General features: G+C 37.2%; 1 protein-coding gene across 4 annotated transcripts; it reads right to left on the bottom strand.

Moving 5' to 3' along the window:
• Nucleotides 1–585: 585 nt before the first annotated feature.
• Nucleotides 586–7,588, bottom strand: C3H11orf87 (chromosome 3 C11orf87 homolog). 4 transcript variants are annotated; one of them, XM_051986941.1, is made up of 2 exons: nucleotides 7,088–7,588; nucleotides 586–5,785 (listed from the first exon to the last, which is right to left on the bottom strand). In XM_051986941.1, exon 2 carries the CDS (start codon nucleotides 5,565–5,567, stop codon nucleotides 4,887–4,889), a length of 681 nt encoding a protein of 226 aa, XP_051842901.1. In that variant the 5' UTR covers nucleotides 5,568–5,785; nucleotides 7,088–7,588; the 3' UTR covers nucleotides 586–4,886. The 4 variants fall into 4 exon arrangements, with proteins under 4 accessions (XP_051842901.1, XP_051842904.1, XP_051842902.1 ...); XM_051986944.1 differs by lacking the exon at nucleotides 7,088–7,588 and adding an exon at nucleotides 6,701–6,928; XM_051986942.1 differs by lacking the exon at nucleotides 7,088–7,588 and adding an exon at nucleotides 6,396–6,567.
• Nucleotides 7,589–27,763: the final 20,175 nt, after the last annotated feature.

Here is a 27,763-nt window from a genome sequence, read left to right as displayed (position 1 = left end):
ATTTAGCCTCTCCAATGTACATAGAATTGTTCTGATGTGAGCTGGAATTTTCATTAATATATAATATGGATCATAATTTCTATGATGAACAGGAAATTACCCCAGAAGAATTACTTCATCTCAGTTCACACTAGAATTACATATTTACTTGTGGAAATTTGATCAGACTAACAAAAATTCTGCTTCTAATTCCATCTGTCAGTCTGGGTTCAAAGAGTTGTAGAACATTGACAAAGGAAATGACTTTAAACCTTATATTAATCTACATAGTGCAAAGTGTACCAGGGGTTTAGTAATTAATTTATTTGATATAACCAATCTGAATAATTCAGACCACAGAGGAGGCCTGATTTATTGAGTATGAGCATCATATTTATTAAACAATGAAAATAATGCTCTCTTTCCCTCTCTCCATCTCCCTCTCTCCCTCCCCCATCTCTCTCTCTCTCTCTCTCTCTCTCTCTCTCTCTCTCTCTCTCTCTCTCTCTGTATATATATATATATATATATATATATATATATATATATATATATATATACATATGTGTGTGTGTATATATATATATATATATGTAATCTTTCTCTTTCTCTCTCTTCCCTTTTTAAAAATGTTCAAGTATAACTTATTTATACAACACCAAAAATCTAAATAAAAAACAAAAAATTATCTGGACCTTTACCTATATAACAGTAAATGTCTAAATATTATTAAAAGAATTAAATTATGGTTTCATTTTACCCAAATATTTAGAGTCATGTGGACACAATCATAACTTTATCACCATTGCTATATTTAAAACACTGATCTAAGAAAAGTAGTTTCAAATGATCAATGCCCTGAGCCAGACAGACCTTTCCATCTTCATGTAATGAACAGGAAAAATTTCAATACTTTTATCACCAGAGAAATAATGCATGCTTACACCTAACTTCTTAGACCACTCTCAAGATGCAACAGCCATTTGATTTCCATCTCATTTTTGTAATGGCAGAAAAGAGAATACAAAAAAGTCCATTGCAAATTTGTACAAAATGTATGTATAGATATATCTATATATATAAATACATATTTATGTATGTATAGAAATTCTAAGGAAGATAATATCCATCTATGTCTATGAGCTTCAAAAGTCCTATAGAATTGAAATAAAGGCATTCTTTCAACTTTCTTTATTAATGAAAAAAAACAGGAATCAAGCATGCCACCTTATTAATACTGAACTGTAAGTGAAGAGGTGAGCTGTAGCTATAGGTTTTTGAAGCAATTGGTTTGACAGAACTTCAGTGAATAAATCTTAAAACAAATCCAGCTATTCCCAGATTGCCTTTTTTGTGTCACAGGAGAGAATTTTAATGTTGTGCTGGTACCATCCTAATCTCTTGAGACTATTCAATTAAGCCCCAGAAAAAAACAGTGCTTTATACAGTCCATTAAAAGGCTTGTAAGGGTATTGTGGTAACAATTTGGTAGGGGGACTGCCATTTAATCAAAAAATCTGATTTTTAACATAAATATTGTTAAATCTTATACAAAATCTCAAATGAGATCACTGAAAATTTAGAGTCCTTTTGATTCCTGGACTATATCATCTATACATATAATGATATTACAAATATTAAAACAGAGTCAATTAGAGAAGTAAAGTATACATGGTTATAGGGACTTAAATATTTATGAGTCATGAATATATGGGCCCATTTTTATAGGTAAAAGGTTCTCTCAAAAATATATAGAGCTTTTCTCTCTCCCCCCCAACCCCTCCCTCTCCCACTTCTTCCTTTGACAGCAATGGCAGAGGGCAATTTTATAATTACCCTAGGCCTGCCAGGCTTTGTCCTAGAAGAGGATTATTATTGCAGGCCTTGAATGCACTGTGATTCATAAGGCAAGAAAGGATGAACAGCTTCAGCACCAAGGAAATGGAATCATCATCCTGCACTGCACACGATGGAAAATCTTATTGCTTTAATAAAATGGGAAATTATTCACTGTAAAATGTGCTCCAAATAAGGAGAGAAAAGTAATGTTGTTGCACTTAGTGGAGCTCATTGAAAATTAGGGAGCTTTCTTGTTGGATCTCTGAATTGATTCAGATTCTAATTCTAAAGGACATTTCAAAATAACAAATTAAAGAGCTGCAGCTGGATGAGGGTAAACTACAAAAATTAATGGGTCCTAGTCCTCCCAATGCCTTAGTCACTCTCTGGTAAGATATCCAAGGCTTAATGCACTTATGGTTCCTTAGTGGACTGAGGGGGTGAATGCACCTCACTAAAGGCCTAACTTGTTACTAGGAAGTGACTAAGATACTGTGAATAGGATTCATTTGTGTTCTGACTTGAACCATAGATGGAATTTCTTCCATTCTCCTCAAATCACAACATGGCACAACAAATGATGATTCTCAAAACTTCTGAAAAGAATCCTTGTAAAATCCTCAAAGGCAGTCTCCTCTCCTCCACCCTCTATTCCTTGGGTAAAAGCCCTCTTCTCCAGAAAGTTAGGCAGACAGAGACTAAGTAATCAATTCATTATTTTGAAGAGGGATAAGTTTAGGGTTTCTACTTGTCTAAAACCCTAAAATTCAATTTGGAGCAAATTTGGTTTGTATAACTAGTAGTTTCTTCCCATCAACACAGTGTCTCTATCAATTAGCTGAAAACCACAGTCTTAAGTGAAAGAGTTTTCAGTGCAGATAGAAAAAATACAGTAAGTCTCTGTTCCCTCCTGCAAGAAATCTAAAGGAAAAGAGTGAGAAATAACAACAAATAGACTTTTTGTAGCATGCAAACTACACCTGCAATCTAGCAAAAAATAGAAATAGTTCTATTCTTCCACCATCTCCTCTTACTCTGAGCATATGTTGATTAAATTTTGTATCTCAATTAAGCAAGAGACATAGAGAAGAAAAGAAAAACAGCACTTTTTTCCTCTAAATACATTGTCACCAACTGCCAACAAAGATTTCTAAGTTAATAGGATAGTCAAGACCTGTTCTTTACATATTCTGGCTCTAGAAGTAACTGCTTGATGAAATCTATATTTACTTCACCCAAATTGCCTGGAACCCTTTCTACTAGCTCCACTCCTAAGCACATACAGAACAAGCAGGCACTCACACCATTGCCTCTATGTGATTTTTACATGCAGGGAGGACTACACCAGGTGCTGTTTAAATATTAACCATGTTTTAATAGATGGCAATAGATGCACATCCATTGTTTGGTTCTGTTCGCAAAAGAAAGGAGAAAACGGATGTGTCATCTTTTCATAACAGTCTACTACAGAGTAGGGTACAAAATAACAATTCTGAAAACAGCAGAAGCCAGGTCTGCACCACTGAATTCAATGTTCAGTGGCAACAATTATATCAATAGCTGTAAATGAAGAACAAGAATATACAGTTTGGAGAGCATGGTACAGAATTATAGTTTGCGTAGGCATTCAGTACCAATAGAAGATATAACAAAGGTACACGTGTTCTAAAAATAAAACAAAAAAATATTCTGGCTGATTAGTTACTGGACTTTCAGTACTGCACATTACTATTATTTTGTTTTTACAAACAAAAGAATAACTTATGCGATGTTTAATATAACTAAACGAATAGTACACTCTAATCGGATTATTAAAAAATGATAGGAAAAGAAAGAAAGGAACCAACCAAAGCTAGAACAGTCACTTCCCCAAACAGCCTCTCTACTTGCACAGAGAATAGCCTGTGCAATGAGGCAATTTCAGCACCGGACCTGGCTGGACAGCTCCTCTGGACCAATTGGACGTCTGGAAAGCCCAGTACAGCCAAAGGGGTATCTATCACTAAAGGATTTAGAGGGTGAAGAAATTAAGAGGCGGGAAACAGAAATAATGGCAACAATATGGTTGTTTGAAGGGAAGTTACTAAGTATGTGTGCTTACGTGCGTGTGCGTGTGTAAAGGGAGAAAGAGAGGGGGGGGGAGAGAGAGAGACCTCATGTATGATGTTATTTGTTGTACTTAAGCTCTACCATCAAAGGACATTTGTAAAATTAAATAAATTTGCACGACTTGAAGAGGGAACACTATTAACAGAGGGTCAGAATTAAAATGGGTAGGGTGAGGTGGAGGAAACAGATGTTACTTCCTTTTCTGGGTCTCCAACACGTCTGCCCAATAGAATTTGTCTCTCTTTGCATTGGTCCAACCGAATGCCCCCGACTGCTTTGCTCCAATCATTCTCCCTGGGGGGTGAGAGGTGGGGGAATTTTGCCTCTTGTAGTCCTGGTGCTTGATCTAAATGGTTGCTTTATGAAGTATGCGATTGACTGAGCCCGGTTGGAGCAGAGACGTGAGGGCTAGGAAAAGGAGTAGAGAAAGAGTGACAGCTAGGAGGGGGCAGAGGTAGGGAGGAGAGGGAGAAGAATAGAGTGGAAGGTAACCTTAATCTTAAAGCTATGTACATTACCACCGGGGCTCTTGATATTCCTTCACCTCCAATCTCCCTCCCTCACCGGGCAATGACTTTTATATATTTGGTAGCTTTGTGCGATTTCTCCTCCTTTGGGGGGGAGGGAGGCAAAAGGGGAGGAAAATGCATCCTTCTTTGACAATGAGAAACGCGATGTGATTTGTCATGCGCTTGGGTTGTGTTATTAGTATTATCATGATAATTATTAATATTAATAAAGTATTATCATCATCAGCGTTATTTCTTCTTCCGAGACTTTCATTGCTCAATATTTACAAACACCACACAGTGCCTCGGTGGAGGATGAAAGGGATTAGGGGACAGGAAGACTGAGGAGAGAGAGGAGAGAGAGAGGAAGAAAGGAGTTGGGGGTCACAGAAGGAAAAGAGGAAGTAAAGGAGGGAAAAGGAGAAGGAAAAGAGGAGGATTTCTAGGCCATCAAGACAGTACTACCGTTTGCAAAAGCCCCTCACCAGTTGAGTCCAAACAAGAGGCTGTAAGGTGGGAACCCTGGGGACTGGGAGCAGGAGGAGGAGGGGGAGGAGGAGGGGGAGGATGGGGTCCAGGACGCTGGATGCCAGTAGAAGTGGAAGAAGAAGAGGTGGAAGAAGAGGAAGAGGAGGTGGAAGGTGAAGAGGTGCAGAAAGCTGAGTCCCTGGGAGGTCTTTCCAGCCGAGTTTCTTTCCCGTTGTGAGGAGCCTGGCCACAGGCCCTCAGTCCCGCGTTGTTACAGCCGCCGCCGCCGCCGCCGCCCCCGCCGCCGCCCCTGATGTTGCTGCAATGATCCCGTTCATACTCCTCCTGAGCCCTCTGCATCTTCCGCTTCTTCATTCTCCTCTTGTGGATATGAAAGGTAGAAAGGGAGAGGATGATCAAACAGAAGATTAGGGTGACCAGCACGATCAGCACCAGCGTGGAGGAGAACGACTGAAAGAGCTGCTGTCCTACTTGTGTGATGCAGGTACCACCGCCACTACTGCCGCCACCACCGCTGCCTCCAGCGCTACCACTCGGGCCCCTGGGGTTGGGATTGCCGCTGGCGTTGGGTGAAGCAAAGGTTCGATTGAGAAGGCAAGGCGGCAGAGCCAGCCTCAGCTCCTTGGGCACTTTGGCACTCATTGAGGCTGGGCTGGCGAGGCGGAGACAACAGGGGTCAGTGTTCCTCTCCTGGTTAAATTGCTTCCGAACAACCAAGAAGAAGAAAAAACCCACCACCCAAAACTATTCCTTCTGCGCTGGCTTGTATATGTGCGTGTGTAAGAGCGATGCCACAGAAATCCTCCCTTCCTGGGAATGCTGCCTCGTGCACCCTTCTTCCTGTAAGGTGAAGCACCAGCCTGCAGAGAGAATGGGATGAGTTAGTAAATAGGCCTTAGGGGTGGGGAAAAGAGCACAGAGAAATGCCAGCTATGTGGACTAGTGGAAAAACGGAGGTGGGCGGAGAACTGGGATAGTTGATGTGGCTACCGCAAAGCGTTCCCGCTTCCAAGCGCAAAGCCTGAGGCTCACCAGCCCAACTACCTCTCCCCTCCCACTCCGCAGACTCCCTAGCTCGCTTCCCGCATCCCAGCGAGACTCTAGCGCTCTATTCTAGGCTCTGCTTTGAGCTCCGTACTCCGGTTCCTTTGCCACCTTTTCCCAGGGGGCTAGATCTCGGTGTTGGCACAGCAGATGCCGGGATTAGTCAGCAGATAAGGCAGGCTGTTTCCTTAGCTCTTTGTAACTTTCTAATTGTGGCCAACGAGGTAGCTACCTCAGCTCGAGATCTCCCTTTCCCAAGGAAGGAAATGCCTTCTCCAACCGAATCCCACCCCACCCATGTTTCCTTCCCACTGAATCTCTAACCCGAGCTAGACGCCTCTGATCCTGCCTTGTGCTGGATCCCGGGTAGCCGCATAAACCTCCCCTGCGCAGACCTCCTTTTACTTCCAGAGAGCGGCTACATACAGCCTCAGGCTCCTCGAGATCCCATCCTTGGGAGGCTGCTTTCTTTCTCCTTCCTACATTCCGTCCCACCTTTCTTCTCAGTAATGCAAAGGCAGAGGCGCAGGATTCCCCAGCTGTCCCATCTCCAGCCTCCCAGCTCCCCCGCCCACCGCTCCCCTCCCCGCTTTTGGAAAAACCAGCCTTCCTCTCAAGAGAAAGGCAGCGGAAACACCTTTCTCTGTTTTTCTTCCCTCTTCCCCCACCCACTGTCCCAGGCCCACTTGGATCTCTGGACTACTACATGATCCTTAGATCACACGAGTTACCCCTTCTCTCTCTCTCCACATCTCTCCTCAAAACATCGCGCATCTTCTTCCTGGGAGAGGAGGCGGAAAGGGGGATGGGGAGTAAACGTCCTGGTTTGCAAACTTTGGGAGAGCCGCAGTTTCCCTTTCCTTTGAAGGCATCTGATCCAACCCGAACACTAGGAAGTCCATCCCCATTGGAGTGAAGACCCTGACAGATGTATAGCTCCTTCCTTGCCCCCTTGATTCTCCCCAGAGACAGCTGCAAACTGTTGCACTGCGGAGCAAAACGGTGGCATGCAGTGCAGGCCGACCGGAGCCAGAGCTGAGACTCAGCAGCAGTGCGCAAGCAGCTTGTCCTCCGCGCGCGATACCGTGACACACCATTCTTTTCGCCTTGCCTCTTACCTGAAGCCTCCGGGTGGCTGCAGGGAGAAGCCCCCGCGGCGCGGATGCAGTGACAGTTGCAGAAAGCGCGGAGGGAAAGCAGAAGAAGCTGGAAAAGCGCTGCCGCCACCGCTGCTGCTACGGGGAACTCAGCTCCTAGCCTATTGCCAGAGAGGCTGGTGACGTCAGGCAGCCACTGCCAGAGCTCAGAGCCGTGTCCCCCCACCCCTAAACCCGCCCTACCCCCCCGGACATCCTTCTCAGCTTCCCTGTACACCCCAATACTCCTTTTCTTCTCCAAGAGGTTGCCTAAAGGTCCTCCCACCCTACCCCTTCCCCAAAGTCTTTATAAACCCCTCGTTGCACTTTTTTTGCAGCCGGTTCTGGGAAATATACTACCCCCAACTCCCCAACTCCCTATCCACTTCCCTGCTGCCAGGACGGCCCTAGAGGTGAAGTAAGAGAACATAGCCATTTCCTCAAGGACTCATCGCACCCACTATTAATTGCACAAACTAGCTATCCCCCACTTAGCCCATAAGGAGAGGAAACTCTTCTCCTCTTCGACCCCATATATGCATCCTCTCTAGTATATTTGTGATAGAAAGAGTGGGGGAGGGAGGAATAAATCTAGGGACGTGTGATTTTTTTCTTCCGAGTATGCCAGACTCTAAAATGCAAACCTGAAAGAGCAAGTAACCTCAAACAATTCAAAATGGGTCACCTAGGGAGAGAGACTGCTCTTTCCTTCAGACACAGTATTCAGATAGCTTTCCACCCCACAAAGGCTCTCATACAATCCTCTCTTCCTTCCACCACACAATCTACTACCGTCTTTAGACCATTTCTCCTACCATCAACTCCGTACACTCACCATGCCCCTCCCCATATCTTTTGTCCTCGTCCTCCCCCTCCACACAGGCTAACGCTTATGCCTCTCTGTACTGCAAGTCACTGGCCACCCGCAGATTTCTTCTCCTTCTTATGGGGGCTGACATGACAAGTAAAAGAAAAGAAAAAGTGGGAGCTAAAACACACACACACACACACACACACACACACACACACACACATACTCATACACACTTCACACTGTTTTCCACTAACAGAAAACCCTATTTCATCCCCTCACTATAAGTGCGTTCCTGTATAATTGGTATCCACCTACTCCTCATCCTTCTCATCCACACCATTCCTCCTTCCAAGACTTTACTAACAAAGGGGTGCTAGTTCCCCCACCCTCTTCTAACTTTGCTTTTATTTTCTCCATGTCAAACATTCTAAATCCATGTTACACTACGCTTATCCCTCCCATACACTTTCTGTACTTGGGCAATTCTAGAGAAAGACAGAGACAGAGACAGAAAAAGGAGGGAGAGAGAGTCAGGGAAGGAGAGAAGGAGGAAGAGAGAGAGAGAATAGAGAGAGAGAGAGAAATTAATAGGGGCAGGGAAAGTTTTGTTTTGTACCAGAAAACTCTCTTTGCTTTATGTCTCTTTGCTTTAAGTCAAAGAGGGAATATAATGAGTCTTGTATTTTCATTCTATTTATGCTTTCTTCATTTCATTTCTCTAGCCTAAATATAGCACATCTGGTTCTTACATTCTTTGGTGATTTGGGGCCTTTTCTTCAAACACAAACTCACTATCAGTTACAGGAAAAGTTGGGCTTTACTTTAATTTTTAATAAGTTCTTTCAGTATTTAGTGAAGATGCCATATTTCCAGGCTCTAAGTAGTTCTACTCTGTTGTTCATAGAATTGGTAGGGGGAAAATGCAATTCATTCAATGAGTACTCTGGCATTAAATCAGACAAAAAGCATTTATCATGCACTTATTTTGTGTGAGGCACTATGCAAAGCATAGGAAATATAAAGGCAAAACTATAGTGATTGCCTTCAGGGTACTTATATTCTAAACACAGAACAACTAGAGAGAGACACAAGATATATACAAGATAGACCAGGGAATGGCAAACTACTCCAGTATCTTTGCCAAGAAAAACCTAAGTGAGGTCATGAAGAATTGGGCACAATAGAAACAATTGAAAAAAATGACTGAATAGAAAGGGACAGGGAGAAGGAAAAGCATAATTTTGGAGGTGTTCAGGTGGGAGGCAAAGAAAGATCTCCTAAAGTAGGTGGTTTGTTGCTCCAATCTTGAAGGAAGCTAAATAATGAGACAGGTAAAAAGGAATACAGTATTTTAGACATGGGGTGAAGCTAGTACAAAGAAAAAAAAAGATAGAAGATAAATGTCATGTTTGAGGAACTACATTTAAAGGAGTATTGGGGAAATATAGTTTGTAGAGAAGATTAAATTATAAGAAGACAGAAAAGGAGGAAGGGGCAAGTAATGAAAAGCTTTAAATGCCAAATAAAACACTTTATATTTGATCCTGGACATAATAAGGAGCCATAGAAATCCACTAATCGTTCAAAGATGAGGCAAAATTTACACTTTAGTGAGATTACTTTGGTGGTTTTTCATCAACCACATTTTTCACTCATCACTGGGTTGAGTAAAGGATGGAACAGAGTGGGATATTAAAACAGGGAGACCAGGAAGTAATCTATTTCAACAGACTAGGCTAGAGGTCATAAAATCTGCACTAGAATTGGGCTAGGTGAATTAAAAGAAAAAAACATATTGAGAGATGTTGTGAAAGTAAAAAAAAAAAAAATGCCACAATTTGGCAACAGATTGGATATATAAATGTTTTAGGATAAGGAGTTGAAGATGTCAAAATGTATCCCATTTCCCTTGCCATCTTTTCTCAGGGGGCTACATATCTCTCATTGTTGGCATAACATCTGCCTAGATTACTCAGCAGATAAGGCAGGCTTTACAATTTAGTTCTTTACAACTTTCTAATTGTGACCAATGAGGCAGCCATTGCAGTTCAAGATCTCCCTTTCCTGAAAAAAAAGCTGTCTTCTCCACTCCATTCTCATCCCACCCATATTTCTTCCCTACTTAATTTTGAATCCAAGCTACATGAGAAGATAGTGGTTTCTTATACAGTAATAGGAAATTTCAGAAATGGGGAGGGTATTAGAGTTATTAATCAATTCTATTTCCCACATATTGAAGTTGAAATGCCTATAAGTAATACAAAAGTCACTTTGTGAAAGAGGACCACAGTTCAAGGAAGAGCATTAATGTGCATATACAAACATGTGTGTGTATAGAGATAGATGTATATACACACATAAAAATACATATTTATGCCCATATATGTACATAAACATTAACATATAGCTATATAGATACATATCAGGGAATCGTTCATCTAGAAATGATATTTGAATCCATGGTGCTAATAGTTTCTTCAAGAAGAAAATATTTAGGAGAAATAAAGGAGATAGTTAGGATAGATCCTTGTAGTATACCCATGATTACTGGATATGACATGAATGAAGTACCAGCAAAAGAAACTAGGGAGTGATCAGACTGAAAGAAGAAGAAGCAGGAGAGTATAATATCACGAAAAATCTAATGAGGAGAGAATATCTAGAAGGAAATATAAGCATCACCAAATGTTACAGAGAGGCCAAATTTTACTGATTAAAGGCCATTATATTTGGCAATTAAGAAATAATTGGTAATTCTTCAGAGAGCAATTTAAATGAAATAATGGAGCATGAAGCCACATTGCAGAGGGTTTAAAAGTATGTGAGAGAAGAGAAAGTGGAGACAGTAAATGTAAATGGGTTTCCCTAGGATTAGCTGCAAGGAAAAAAGAAAAAGAGCTAATAGAGATAATGTAATTATTTTTAAGAACAAGGGAGATGATGTCTTTGTAAGTAATGGTAAAGTAAACAATAGAAAGAGAGAGTTGAAAATAAGAAAAAGTGGAGAAGAAGAAGAAAGGTCACCTCTTTATCCAAAACAAGAGTAAAGTAGGAGAGAATAAGAGGATACCCTACTGATGTGAAATAAGAAAGCAGGCATCAGAAGGCATTCTCTGTACATGGACACAAATTCTTGATAAAGCATGAAGCAATGTCTTTAACTGAGAGAGGAGGGATATTTATGACAGAAAGGCTTGAAAGAAATGAGAACTTTGGTGAGTCACTTAAGTTGTCTGATATATGAGACAAAATGTCTTTTTTTCCCAGTTTAAAATCAAGGATTCTTTTTTTTATCTGAATCTGAGCCTCATGTAGAGGGCAATATGACAGGAACTATAAGATATATGAAGTTTAGATAAGAAGCAGTTCCTTACCTCACAGAGTTCACAGTTAATCTGAGAGAGGAGGGGAGAGAAGCCACTAACACAGAAAATTTATACATGCTATAAATGCTATCATATGATAAGTAGAAGAGGGCAGTTGCTAAAATCAAATGCTATGTGAGATTGTGAAGTCCAAGTGGACTAATTGGAAGAATCAAATATCCAGGGGAAATACACACACACACACACACACACACACACACACACACACACACACACACACACAGAGACAGACAGACAGAAACAGAAAGGCAAACAAAGACCAAGGGGAGACAGACACACAGAGAGAAACAGAGAAACACAGAGAGAAAGACAGAGACAAAAAGATAGAGATTGGTGTAAGAATGGAGAGAGGAGAGAGAGACTAGCATGAGAAAAGCCATTGGAAAAGGCAACATAGGTTCAAGAAAGAAAGAAGCAAAGTTGCTGGAACATATAGTTCATGCAAAGAAGTAATATGAGATATGGAAGACAGAATTTTTTTAAAATATAGAGTCCATCATTATTAGACAAAAATCACTGGGAAAATTGGAAATCAGTATGTAGAGACTAGACATTGATCTACATCTAACATCCTATACCAAAATAAGGTCGAAATGGATCCATGATAAAGACATAAAAGTGATGCTATAAGCAAATTAGAAGAACAAAGGATAGTCTACGTTTCAAATCTGTGGAGAAGGAAGGAATTTGTACCCAAAGAAGAAATAGAGTGCATTATGGAATACAAAATGGATAATTTTGATTATATGAAGTTAAATAGTTTTTGTACAAACAAAACCAAAGTAGACAACATTAGAAGGGAAGCAGTAAACTGGGAAAAAATTATATCCCAGGATTCCAATAAAAGCCTCATTTCTAAATACATAGAGAATTGGCTCAAATTTACCAGAATACAAGCCATTTTCCAATAGATAAATGGTCAAAAGATATGAACAGACAATTTTCAGATGAAGACATTGAAACCATTTCTAGTCACATAAAAATGCTCTAAATCACTATTGGTTAGAGAAATATACATAAAGACAACTCTGAGGTACCATTACATACCTCTCGGATTGGCTGAGATGACAGGAAAAAATAGAGATGAATGTTGGAGGGGATGTGAAAAAATGTGGACTCTAATATATTGTTGGTAGAGTACTGAAATGATCCAACCATTCTGGAGAACAATATGGAACTATGCCCAAAAGGCTATCAAATCGAGCATGCCCTTTGATACAGCAGTGTCTCTAATGAGCCTGTATCTCAAAGAGATCACAAAAAAAGGAAAAGGACCCACATGTGTAAAAATGTTTGTAGCAGCTCTTTTTGTGATGGCAAGGAACTGAAAATTAAGTGGATGCACATCATTTGGAGAAGGGATGAATAAGTTATGGTATGCAAATGTTATGGAATATTATTGTTCTGTAAGTATGATCAACAGAATGATTTCAGAAAGATCTGGAAAGACTTGCATGAATTGATGCTAAGTGAAGTGAGTAGAACCAAGAGAACATTGTACATAGCAACAACACAATTATACAATGATCAATTCTGATGGATGTGGCTCTTTTCAACAAAGAGATAGTTCAGGCCAGTTCCAATGATCTTAGGATGGAGAGAGCCATCTGTACCCCGAGAGAGAACTATGGAGACTGAGTGTGGATCGCAACATAGTATTTTCACTTTTTTGTTGTTTTTTATTTGCATTTTGTTTTTTTCTCATTTTTTCCCTTTATGATCTGATTTTTCTTGTGCTCTTGCTGCAGATGATATTTGAGGAAATATGTATAGAAGAATTGCACATTTTAACATATATTGTATCATCTAGAAGAGGTGTAGGGGTAAGGAAAGGAGGGAAAAAATTGGAACACGAGGTTTTTCAAGGGTAAATGCTGAAACTACCTATGCATATGTTTTTAAAATAAAAAGTTTTAAAAGAAATAAATGCTAAAAATGAAATTTTAAAAAGAAATAAAATGGTATGGAAGAAAAAAAGAAAAAAAAAACAAAGAAAATATTTAAATTTTCAAGTGATACAGCATTTTGAAATGAAGAACAATTTGGTCTGATATCCAGGAAGAACTGGTTTCAAATCCTACCTCTTATATATACTGGCTATTTGAGCCTGAGAAACTCATTTATCCCCTCAGTAACTAGGAAACTGTCTAAGATTATAAGGGAAGACAAGCAGAGTGGAGGGCATAAGCCCTTGGACTTAGAGAGCAATGCCAAAATTATTATTAAAATTATTGTTATTAATTATTATTAAAAATAATAGGTTTTTATTTTTCAATATACATGCAAAGATAATTTTCAACATAAATCCTTAGAAAACCTTGTATTCCAAATCTTTCCCCCTCTCTTCTCACTCCCTTTCCTTAAACAGCAAGTAATATAACATGGATTAAACATATACAATTCTTCTAAATATATTTCCAAATTTATCATGTTGCACAAGAAAAATCAGATCAAAAGGGTGGAAATGATAAAAAAAAATAAGCAAATAACAATAAAAAAGGAGAAAATACTATGTTGTGATCCACATTAAGTCCCCATAGTCCTCTCTCTGGATGTAGATGAGTCTCTCCAGCAAAAGTCTATTGGAATTGGTATGAATCATCTCATTGTTGAAAAGAACCAAGTCCATCACAGTTGATCATCACATAACCTTGTTGCTGTGTTCAGTGTTCTCTTGGTGCTACTCCCTTCACTTAGCATCAGTTCATGCAAGTCTCTCCAGACCTTTCTGAAATCAGTCAACTGATCACTTCTCATAGAACAATAATATTCCATTACATTCATCATATACCATAACTTATTCAGCCATACACTAACTGATGGGCATCCCCTTAGTTTCCAGTTTTTTGCCCCTATAAAAAGGGCTACTTTTTTGCACAGGTGGATTTTTTACCCTTTTTATGATTTCTTTGGGATACAGACTCAATAGAGGCACTGCTAGATCAAAGGGTATACACAATTGGATAGCTTTTGGGGTATGATTTCAAATTGCTCGCCACAATGATTCACAACTCTTATGTATCAGTGTCCAAGTTTTCCAACATCCCTTCCAACATGGATCACTTTCTTTTCCTGTCATTTTAGCCAACCCGAGAGGTGTACAGTGGTGCCTCAGAGTTGTCCTAGTTTGCATTTCTCTAATAAATGTTGATCTAGAGCATTTTTTCATAGCATTAGAAATGACATTAATTTTTTTATCTGAAAATTATTTGTTCATATCCTTTTATCATTTATCAATTGAGGAATGGCTTGTTTGATGATGGCTTTTGAAATTCAGACACATACTGAGAACTAGACATATTTTTAAATTATTTGCATCAATGGGAATAATAGCTTTGGTCACAGTCACCAGCAGTTTTGATTACAATTGCTAGCATTGGATAAATTACTGAATCCGTAGTGAGGAAAACCTGAAATCAAATATGATCTCAACCTTGACCCTGGGCAAATCACTTAATATTTATCTAAGTTTTCTTATATGTGAAATGGAGATAATAGTAGCATCTACCTGCCAAAATTGTGAATATTAAATGAGATAATATTTTTAAAATCTTTGAAAACCTTGAAGTACTAGGTTAATTTTATCTATCATCATAATCATCATTGATAGAAAAATGAAGCTTACTGCTCTTTTGCCATGCTGGATAAGACAACTACTTGTACCATATATCTAAGTATTATATGCCTAATAAGAGTAAGCTTCTTGAGGGCAAGGCTCTTCTTTTAAACATACCACTTACCTCATCCCAGCATTTAGCACAGGGTCTTGTATATAATCAATAATTAAATACTTGTATTAAATCAGTGAGATAATAATAATAGTAGCTAGCATTTACATAGAACTCACTAAACGCGTGGCTCAGTGCTATGTGCTTTACAATATTCTCTCACTAAAGCATCAGAACTACTCTAGTAGGTAAATACTGTTATTAATACAATTTTATAGCTGAGGAAGTTGAGGCAAACAGAGGTTAGATGTATTTGCCCAAAGTCACACATATAATATCTGAGATCATATTTGAACTCAGTTTTTCCTAACTCTTACCCCAGAACTCTTATCTACTCTACCATCTAGCTATTTCCCAAGACAGTATAGTTGAGATCTAGTAGGTATAGAATAGGGATGGGGAATGTCTGATATGGGGGCCATGTAAGACCTGTTAATTGATTTGGTTTGGCCCTGTCAAAGCAACTGCTAGTAACAATGAACTGAAAGCACTCACTGTTTGAATTTTTAAGTTGATAATTTTGTATGGCCCATGAATGATATTATAAATATCATGTATGGCCCATGGCAAAAAAACAAACAAACAAACAAACAAACAAACAAAAAAGTGGTTCCCCACCCATGATACAGAAGATCCTTAGAAAGAAAAAAACTTGGGTTTGAATTCTGGTTCTGCCCCTTACTATATATATATGATTCTAGAGAAGTCACTTCATTTCTTAGAGATTCAGTATTCTTTATCTACTTGGTGGAAAAGCTAAATCTACTTTTAAATTTTTCACCTCTGATATTCTATGACTCCATTAGTTATCAAAGTAACATTAAAGCCTCATCTCACTTAATTATATGGAATCCAATATTAGCATTTTAGAATATCACTTTTTTCTTATGTGTTGGTCTTATAAAGAGAGATAGGTTAACCTTGGGAAGTGATAGTGATTCAATTCTGATTGAGTTCTGGGAGAAATAAGGTGACTGACAAATAGATTCTTTCTCTAATACCTCAAGAATTGTTTTCTGACCCTGTTTAGTGAGTTTTTCCTCTAGTCTTCTTCTCATTCCTTTATGTTCCACCAATGACCTCTGAGAATTGATTTAAGAGTGATGTGCTCCACAGCACATTCCTCAAAATATCCAGTTTTAATCTTTGACTTTATTTAAGTCAATGGGAGTTTTTCCATTGATGGCCCATACTCATTATGTAAAGAATAATGCATGATTTATTCTAAGAGACTGAAACTATTAGTCACCAGAGAGTCCATCAGCTGATGCATCACTGACTCCAATGGTGTTTTGGTTATCCTGTAGGATAGGAACATTTTCCCTGTCATAGGCCCCAATCTGAGGAACCATTATTTGCTGTTCTATAACCAAGGTTCTAAGTCATGAGATTTTATTTCCAGCGGCATCAATAAGGTAGTTTGATGGATGAAAGATTACAAGTGTGTCTCCATTTAATATAGTCTCTGAAAATTTGGGCATAATTGATTTTTAATCAAGAAAATCACATTTTAAATTCTGAGGAGCTGGCTATTTAAAAGAACACTACAGTAAAGTCTTCTTGTAAAGCAATTGACCCTTGGACAATGAGAACTCATCATTTCATTATTTATCTATTTTCTAGATTTAACTTTTCATATAGCAGATTTTCTTAAAGTGTGTCATGCCTGTAATATATTGACTATCTTCTTGCACACCAATACTCTAGGACACTGGAAATCTTCCCAGCATGCTGGGGCAGGCTGTCATCCTTCTCTTTCTTCCCCTTATTAACAATAATCATCCATTATGCAGTGAGTACTAAAAAATGTCTGCACCATTTTACACAACATGTGAAAAGACAAGGTCTTGCCCTAGAGAACTTATAATCTAAGGCAGATAAATGTGATTCATAAGACAATAGCATTTAACTTGAAATGACTTAGTATTAGATGGAAGGCATCCATTCTCAGGTCAGAAGCTTCCTCCCTCCCCCTTTTTTGTCTTTCAAGAAGAGAAGGAGGCAGATTCATAATTCATTTCTGCACAGATGGGCATAGGGAGCAAATACTAAAGGAATGAACACTTATACAGTGAGTTTAATGCTTCTATCTCATAGAACAGAATAACTGATCATGATAAACATACATAGTTCAATAAAGACAGAATCAGAAGGATCCATCTGGAATGTAGGTCTACACATTATGAAAGGCATCCTCAATATTTTAAAGATAATTTTAAAATCAACATTCTAAGATAAATCCAGATGGGTGCAAGGAAGAGACTTCAAACTGACATACAAGTTCCATTATAGGGGAAAGAAAGGTCTCTTAAGAGATCTTAAAATATATTTAGTCAGATGTTACAAAATTTCTGCCTGGGGAGGGAACAAAATGGCTCTAATTTGGGAAAGATCTCATCTGGCATTTTATAGGGAAGGAGCAGGGAATTTCAAAAACTATTGGATAGAATCATTGTCCAAGGAGTCCCTAATTCTTTCCATGAGTGTTTGTTAAGGACCATACTATATATCCAGATGAATTCATTTTGAAATTTCCTATTTTCAATCATTTTCCTTATAAACATGTTTTAGTATCCTCTTTCTTCACAACTCATATATTTTATAGACAAAAAAAATTGCCTTAGAGAGGTTAAATAATTTGCCTAGCGTTACACAAATAATAAGTATCAGAAATAGGGTTCGAAGCCAGGTCCTCTGACTCCACAAGCAGAGCTTTTTCCTTTCAACTGTGCTATTTCTATCTACTTAAGGAATATAAACACTATCAATGCTTTCCAAATTTTGATGTCCTCAGGCAAAGCTCCATTTCTCCCTACTCTGGTTATGGCTCTGAGTATAATTGAAAAATCTTGAATCTCCTCTTGACTGATGAAATAGTGTTGTGTTCACCTGAGCAAGGCATAGTCATAGTTATAGTAGTCATAGAATTTTGGGAGCTAGCAAGGATCTTAAAAATCAATCTAAGCTTTCCTTTCTACAAATAAACAGTATCAGAGTGATAAACTTCTTCACCCATAGTCTGCAATCAGGATGTGAATTCAGACTTTCTGATTTTTTTCAGGATGATCTCCCACTAACTTCCACTACATTTCCCCACTTTTTTTTTCAATTATCCAGTTGCCATTTATAATTGTCAGATTCCTTGATCTGTACTTTTGGACTTCAACTTGTCTTCTGGTGCACCAGAAATTTCCCCAGGAAATAATATCAAGACCATGATGTCACATTCTGGGAAGACTTTTTTAAAATAAAACTTTTTATTTTCAAAACATATGCATGGATAATTTGACAACATTGACCCTTGCATAGCCTTGTGCTTCAGATTTTCTCCACCTTCCTCCCAGTCCCTCTCCTAGATGACAAGAAATCCAATATATGTTAAACAAGTTAAAATATATGTTGAATACAATATATATAAACATATTTATCCAATTCTCTTTCTGTACAAGAAAAAAATATCAAAAAAGCAAGTAAATGAATAAGAAAACAAAATGCAAGTGAACAACAACAAAAAGAGTGAGAAAGTTATGTTGTGATCCACATTCAGTTCCCACAGTCCTCTCTCTGGTTATAGATGGCTCTCTTCATCACAAGAACATTGGAACTGTCATCAATCATCTCATTGTTGGAAAGAGTCACATTCATCAGAATTGATCATTGTATAATATTGATGTTGCCGTGTACAGTGATCTCCTAGTCCGGCTCATTTCACTTAGCATCAGTTCGTATAAATCTCTCCAGACCTTCCTAAAATCACCCTCCTGATCATTTCTTATAGAACAATAATAATCCATAACATTCATATATCATAACTTATTTAGCCATTATCCAACTAATGGGCAACCATTCAGTTTCAAGTTTCTTGGCACTATGAAAAAGGCTGCCACAAACATTTTTGCACATGTGGGCTCCTTTTCTTCCTTTGAAATCTCTTTGGGATATAGGCCCAATAGAAACACTGCTGGGTCAAAAGTTATGCACAGTTTGACAACTTTTTGAACATAATTCCAAGTTGCTTTCCAAAATGGCTGGATCCATTCACATTTCCACGAACAATATATTAGTGTCCAGTTTTCCCACATCCCCTCTAACATCTATCCTTTTCTTTTCTGTCATGTTAGCCAATCTGAGAGGTAGGTAGTGATATCTCAGAGTTGTCTTAATTTGCAATTCTCTGATCAATAGTTATTTAAAATAACCTTTTCATATTATTAAAAAGTTTGAATTTCTTCATCTGAAAATAGTCTGTTCATATCTTTGATCATTTATCAGTTAGAAAATGGCTTGAATTCCTATAAATGAGTCTATTCTCTATATGTTTTAGAAATGAGGCCTTTATCAGAATCTTTAAATGTAAAAGTGATTTCCCAATTTATTGCTTCCTTTTTGATCTTGTCTGCATTAATTTTGTTTGTACAAAAACTTTTTAACTTAATATAATAAAAATTATTTATCTGGTATTCAATTATGAGTTCCAGTTCTTCTTTGAACACAAATCCCTTCCTTCTCCACATATCCAAGAGGTACCCTATGTTCTTTTAATTTGGATATAATATCACTCTTTATCTCTAAATCAGGAACCCATTTAGATCTTAATTTGGTATGTGGTGCTAGGTGTGGGTGGAGCCCCAATTTCTTCCATACTAGTTTCCAATTTTCCCCTCAGTTTTTGCCAAATAATGAATTCTTATCCCAAAACCTGGGGGCTTTGGGTTTGTCAAACACTAGATTGCTATAGTTATTGCTATTTTGTCCTGTGATCCTACTCTATTCCACTGATCAACTACTCTATTTCTTAGCCAGTACCAAAATGTTTTGATGACTGCTGCTTTATAATATAATTTTAGGTCTGGCATAGCTAGGTCACCTTCATTAGCATTTTTTTCATCAATTTCCTTTAAATTCTTGACCTTTTGTTCTTCCAGATAAACTTTGTTACTAATTTTTTCTAGATCTGTACAATAATTTCTTGGGAGTTTGATTGGTATGACACTATATAAGTAGATTAACTTGGGTAGCATTGTCATTTTTAATTCAAGAGTACTTAATATTTTTGCAAGTGATTAGATCTGACTTTATTTGTGTGGAAAGTGTTTTGTAGTTGTGTTCATATAATTCCTGACTTTGGGGAGACTTCTTAAGGCCTACAATGACAGTTGGTTGTCAAATATTTTTAATATATTAGTAGGATCTGGAGTTAGAAGATACTTGTACATAATCTGGTCTGAACTTAGTTTATATATGACAAATTCTTAGATTCTGGAAACTCTAGAACTCATTTACTCTCTGATTTTTCTGTGAAATCTTATCCAACTCAAATAGGATGTATGTGTGCCCCTTCTTTGGATGAATAGACAGTTCTAGAATCAAATTCTGAGCAGCCCAAGCTACTATGAAAAGTAAGTAAGAAATTTTAACTCACAAGATGACAAAACCAGAACCAATAATCTCTTGAGGAGACTTGTCATCAGTCACACAACTTTCAAAGATAAACATCAAAGTGCCATCTCCAATGGATTAAACTGACCTCATTTTTTTTTCCTGCTCTGGGACTGTAGGCCTGTGTTTATCTTTATAGGGCTGCAAAAATGAAGAATAAAAATAATTTAATCAACAAGCAATCACAAAGAATTGTTGGGCTCCTACAATTGAATATGTGCAAGGTATCTTAGTATGGAATACAAACAAATATAAGAAATATAAGAGACATTTTGCCTACAAGAAATGTACACCTTAACCTCCATTTGGATGGTGCCTTGAGCCATTCAGACTCTATTCTTCATCTTTTTGAGCTTGGCATACTTGTTTGCTTCTATAAAAAGTAGAGGAATCCAAGAATTCAACCAAATTCAGAGTACGCTATTTCTTCCATAGCTACTTGTCCCAGAACTCTAGAAAAACATGTGGTGTATGCTGCTGCCAGGTAAGGTGGTCCTTCCTTGATTATGCTTTGGATATGTTAGAGACTACTAGCCCAGATAAGCTAAGAGTCACAGCTTTGACAAACTACTGTGGGGAAACCTGTGTAGGCAACTCTTTTTTGTAACTTCTTACAACAATAGAAGGATAAGAATAAATGATTATTCAGAACTGGCCACAGCTTTCCTATCTCTCATGAATGAATTCAACTTGATTAATACAACAAATATTTACTAAGTCCTTACTATACACAAGCATAGTATTAGGCATTAAAGATACAAACAGGACAAATGATAGTCACTTTCAATAAAGTAGTGTGCAAATATATGAACATGATAGAAGGTAGAATGTGGTAAGCAAAAAGAAAAAATCTAGTCGAAACATAGTGAGATGATGTGAAAAAAAAGAGAAATTACTTTCAATTGAGAGAAATGACTCTATCATTGGGCATATGGCAATACAGCTGGACCTTAAAAGAAGAGAAATATTTCAATAGGAGATAAATACATTTTTTGAATAGAGGATCATCTGTAAGATTGTACTGTTACAGTGATATAATAGTGCCATCATAAATGTGCATAGAAGTCGATTGTGTGTACTGGCATACATTACAGTGAACAATACTATTATGCCTTTGACTAAAGGGAAAAAAAAAAAAACTTAAGAGAAGGTGGCCAACTCCCATTTCCCCTGAGGGAAAGAAGCAGAGAAAATGCCAATGCTTGTCCCAGGGTATACTGACATACCTGATCTACCTAATAGACATCCTTTTATATATGAGGTAAGACCTGGAAATAAATATTAATTCAGATTAACAGTAATATGGTATGACTAAAAGAGAATAATTTGAAATAAGATTGGAACGGCAGATTGGGGTGAGTCTTTGAAAGGCCTTTAGGGCTTGGCTAAAGAGTTTGTATTTGAGACCTCTAGATGGAGCAACAGTCAGGAAGACCTGAATTGAAATTCTGGTTTAGATATTTACTGGCTCTGTGATCTTGGTCTCCTCAGTTTCATTATCTACAAAATGAAAATAACATAATACCATCTTCCCAGACTTTTTTTTTTCCTGAGGCAATTGGGGTTAAATGATTGCCCAGGTCACACAGCTAGGAAGTGTTAAGTGTCTGAGACCAGATTTGAACTCAGGTCCTCCTGAATTCAGGGCTGGTGCTCTATCCACAGAGTCACCTAGCTGCACCCTTCCCAGACTTCTTGTGGAGATCAAAGATTTGTTGTACAATATTATTTGTAATGTGTTTCTAACAATGTCTGGCATATAATAGGCACTTAATAAATGGTTGTTCCATTTCATTCCCAGTTACAATAATCCAGCAGAGAGGTGATGTGAGTCTGAATTGGCACCTGTATGAGAAGAAAATAGGGAATGGATTCGAGAGTTATTTCAGAGATAGAACTGATGAGATTATTTGGATGTGAGGTAATAAGTTAAAAGGAAAGTCAAAGCTTATTTTGGAATTTGAAATTTTAGAAGTTGTAGAGAAAGAGAAGTCTATAGAAGAGGTTGAGTTTATTTTTGAACATGTTGAGTTTGAGGCAACAATTGGGATCTCTAGATCAAAATATGCAGCAGCCAGTTGGATTTGGTGTATTGTAGTTAAAGGAAAATATTGGTTGGCAATATGTATATTGGGAATTATTTTGTGTTACAAATGGCAATGAAAACAGAGAAATGTTAAGATCTTTAAGAGATTGTTCCCCAAGGTATAAGAGTTAGCCCTCTTCCTTTATATTCTTCATGTTCACTAACTATTGATGTCTATTTATGTTAGTATTTCCTCACAAAATGTTCTAATTCTAGGTGTCTCAATGTCCTTGCTCAAGTCTAAATGCAAAGTGTTAAGACAGTTTTTCTGTGAAAGCAACTGTGACTTATTCTAAGGATCTGCTTTCCTACAGATCAAGAAAGAGAAAGTCAAGTTTAAAAAAATGATTTGATCAAAATCCTGTGAACAAAAGTATTATTTTTGAAAGGTCTTCATAAATCATCATTATCTTGATGAAATGTATTCTATTATAAAAGCAAATAGGATGGAGGGTGTTTATTTGAAAATTTCCCTTTTTTCCTACTTTATTTCTTGAACGAGATAGTATGGCACAGTAGATAGAGAGCTGATCTTAGAATTAGGCTTTAACCATACATATTGGGTTAGTCTGATAACCCCTTCAATACAATCAAGGGGGTCAGGATTACTGAATTTGTAAGAATACAGTTGTCAAATATAGTGCCATGGTACAAATTGGTAGTGCTGGATTAGTGGGGTTCAGACTTTCCTTTGTCTCCCTTTTTCTCTATAGAGATTATAATAGCTAGGCACTCTATCAGTATTTAATGTCCATGTAGCACTTTACATATTTTATCTCGTTTGATCTTCATAACATCCTGGAGAGCTAGTGCTACTATCTACATTTTGCGGGAAAGAAAACTGAATCTGAAAGAAGATAAAAGACTTAATTGTAGTTACATACTATGTATAACAGAATTTGAATTCAGGTCATCCTGACTCTCAGTCTACCACCTTTATTTACTGTGCCATCTATCTATCAGCACCACAATAGCATCTAGCACTGTTATTATGATTTTTAAAAGTGCTGATGTAGCAATTTTATGTAAAAAAATATATATATATATAAAATGCTGTATTATATATGTATACATGCACACACATATACATACATACATATATGTATGTGTATATATATATGTATGTATATGTATAATGAAATATTTTACATATGTTATTTGAACCTCAGGTCATACATGGCATTGCAGAGTGGAAAATTAGACAGATTTGGATATATGAAAACCTGTTTTGGAGAGAACTTTTAAAAGCAGAGTCAGGGATTGCTAAGAACCACATTACCAAGGCAAAAAACTGTGATGATCACGTATTTAAAATCAGCCAGAGTCAGGAATTCAGGTTAAGAGAAAAATCTTCAATCTTTATTCTTTTTGAGGTGAAGGGGGATTGTGATAGCAATATGGGCAGCTGCAACAGGAAGCTGGCCAGCAGAGGCAAAGGGGGATTGCAGGTGAAAAGGGGATCAGAGGTGAAGGATGGTCATGATAGCAATGCAAGAAGCTGTGTCAAGACGCCAGCCAGCAGTCTCTTTTTCTGCTTCCCTTTTCATTCCCCTGCCTCCACCCACCAAAATCATCATTTCCTATACAACCCATTAGGGCTTGCACAAAGAGTGGGCAGGGGCCATTCTTTCTCCAAGCATATATATTATGGCCCAATTACTATTTAGCCTCATGTGCTTGGGACCTCAGTGCACCAACTTAAGCTTCAGTCCATTACAAAAGACTCTATTGGCTGTGAACAAAGGTATTTTTGTATTCTAGCAAGTTTCATGTCTACCATCCATCAGTACCTGCTATCTGCATTGTAAGAAACTACTCATCCTCACTCCCATCTTGAAATTCTATACACTGCATAGACTTTGTTCTGCCTTATAATGTGTATAGGTTTAACTATAACCTATTACAAAAGAAGATTTGGGTTCAAACCTCATGTTTGACAAACTGATTCTTCAACCCTGAGTAAGTCATTTAACTTCTCAGGGCTTCCAACTCACTAAGATCAATGAATACCTATTTGATAGAAAGTGTACATATATTTTTCAAAAATCCAGATCTTTTGGTATTTGAATAGGAAACAAATATTTTCAATGTGCTATCATGAACTTAAAAGTGACTTTTTCCTTTCTAACATATTCAGACTTATGTATGCATGATTTTTTTCTTTTGATCCATGCCATATGAACTCTATATATATATTTTTTGCATCAACATAAGTCCAAGAGTAGGTTTGGAAATAATCCAGTATTGTTTTTTGCGAATATATTTCCATATGTTTGTAATAAGCCCAAAATCTTCTGGAATTTTTTTTTCTAAATGCAAGAAACTGCTTTCATTATTGATTGCCTATAGAGAAAAAATATAATGATGAGTGAAACAATATTATAAGGGGCAATTTACTCAAATAATTATGGAACCAAACATTTGACCTGTATTACAGGAAATAAGTTACATGAAACTTGTGATGACTGCACTAGCACCCAGGACACCCCAGAATCAGCTGGAGTCAGGATAAGCAAAAGTCCTTAATCTTTATTCTAAGTCCAGACACAGGATTGAACAGGATGGAAGCAGATTCTCCGCAACTGCTTTCTCCCTCATCTACCACCAAGAGTGTGCCCCTGGCTCGTCTTATTCCACCACCTAGTCTCTCCTAATCCTCTATACACCAATCATTGAGCCAGTACAGATAGTGGAAGGGACTATTTTCCAAGCATATGCCCATAGAGTATTTGTCCAATCAGTAGTTAGCCTCAAGCACTCAGAAGTCCCAACCTCAGTGCATCAACCCAATATTTTCAGCCCAAAACTAAAATGAGATTTCATAGGAGAGTTGAATCCCTCCAGCTCTAAATGTCTGCCTCTAATATATGTCTTTGTCTCTTTTAATTTTTCCCTTGTATCTGGCATAGTATATAACAAATATTGCTTAATGATTTTTTTTTGATTTATTGATTAGAACAAATCTTTCAGGTTCTCATCTATCTTATGATTTTTTTCTTTGACTCATTGTTATTTAGTATGTAATTATTATATCTATAATTAAGCCTGAATCTTTTTATCTTCCCCATATTAATTCCTTGTTTTTACATTATGAAATTTAAATTATGTGTTTAGTATGTCTACTTTAAAATCATAATTTCTGCACGCCCTAAAATATAGTTTATTTTTGTAATAAGATGATGTAGTGCTGAAAAATATTTTTAATGTTTCCATTCAGAAGATACCATTAACCTTTCAGTTTCAAATTCTCAACAATTTATTGTGTTTTCTATTTTCCTTTCTGTTAAATATGCCTAACTTTAAGAGATATTAGTTTTTTATGTAGTTATTTTGTCATGTTTTTTTTTTCTGATTTCGATAATATATCTTTAATTAAGACACAATGACAATTTGAGCATAAGGACATGGCATAAGTATTTGTTTATTGTCTAGAGTTTTTTATATGGGTTATAGTTTCCATGTTTATCTTTCTTGATATGAATTTTTGTCTTTCCAAGGTCATCACCATAATATTTCTTTTTTAGAATTCACCAGATGCACAGTAGCTTTTTTTCATTCTCAATGTATCTTTTCCCTTTCAATATGTTTCTTATATGTAACAAATGGTTAATTTGTGTTTCATATATCCTGCCATATTCTTTTGTTTTATGAATTTTTAATACATTAATATTTATTGATGTTTGTTAAGTGAGTTTTCCTCAATTTATTATTTTTATACTCCTTTATTGTCCCCTTCTTCACTATACAATCAGTACTCTCTACCTTGAGGATATCTTCCAGTTGACAGAAAATCTTACAGAAGAACTTTTTGAATACAAAGTGTCAACTGACATTAAATAATAGTGATTCACATAAATATTACATATCTTATTCTAAAATCATCATATCAATAGGTCTCAAAAGTTAATGGAGGAGGAGAGATTACTGGAGTTATTCTATGAGAAATAAAAGAAATCTGGAATTAAAAATCAAAATCGAAGCACCTAGGCTGAGTAACCAATTGCCAGATTCTATGCCAAATTCTTGGATCTGAAGGAACTGCTCCTACTCTCTAACTTGAATTCTCTGAATTAACATTTGCCTTCTCTGTAGCATTTATATTCTATCATCAAAAGATACCTTTTTGCTGGAGTTTGGGGACTAGTAGAAATTAAGACTATTGACTAGGCTACAGGGGATATATTCCCCTGGAATGAATATATCCAACCAAAAGTGGTTCACAGAAAACACTATCTAAGGTACACTGAAAGTAATGCTGTCTATATCCTAGCGTTTGGGTTCTAGAGATTTCCTGCTTTTTCCCAGGTAAGTCCTCCCACCCCCAGTCTTGTTACACTTTGTCTTATAGTCTTTGTGACCTTTGCCTTGACCATCCCTTTGCCTCAGACACCAGAATGCTTAGTTATTACCCTGCTCATTACCCAAGTGGGATCTTCCTTCTCTCAGTAGTCATATATTGTTCATATTTCAACAAATATACTACATTTGTAAACATTTTATCTCTTCTTGTAGGTTCCTCATCCACTTATTAAATTGTAGCTTCCTTTAGAGGAGGACCAAATATTAATAATGTTTGTATTCCCCACAGTGCCTGGAACAGTACCTCATAATATGCATCCAATGTAAGTTGAATGAGTAAAGGAATGAAATGAAGAACCAATAACTTTCAGCACTTGGAGGAAAATAATACCATTTGATAGTAGACCAGTCAACTCAAGTTACTATTTCCAGGTTGCTGTTGGTTATATAGGCCAAATCAATTACATGGCAATCTCTATTTATCAATCATCTGTCTGTCTGCTTATCTTACCAAGTACTCTTCTCTCTGGCAATCCATCAATTTACCTTGTTGCTGTTTCTAGGCATTTTGACAAGGATGATATTTCATTATGAAATAATAGAAAGGGAAGGAATGACATTGTCCCTTGACTTGAGCTGGAGGAACACTGTGGAACTACAAGTTTCAAAATCTAAATGGTTCAGGTCACTCCAATGTGACCAGAGAAATCTTAATTCTCTCCTAAATATTACTGAAAATATTCAAGGTTCAACTGGAAACCATGAACTGTCTATCTGAAGAAAATATGTTTATTAGTCTGAAAGAAAAAAATGCGTGTATAAAAAACTCTTTGTGCCAGTATAGGAAGATATATTTGCATTCATCCATATCATAGAGTGGAATGCTATAAAGGACATTATTAACCC

Source organism: Antechinus flavipes, chromosome 3, assembly GCF_016432865.1.
Source record: "Antechinus flavipes isolate AdamAnt ecotype Samford, QLD, Australia chromosome 3, AdamAnt_v2, whole genome shotgun sequence".
Lineage (NCBI taxonomy): Eukaryota > Metazoa > Chordata > Mammalia > Dasyuromorphia > Dasyuridae > Antechinus > Antechinus flavipes.
This window is presented reverse-complemented; position numbering and strand designations above follow the sequence as displayed.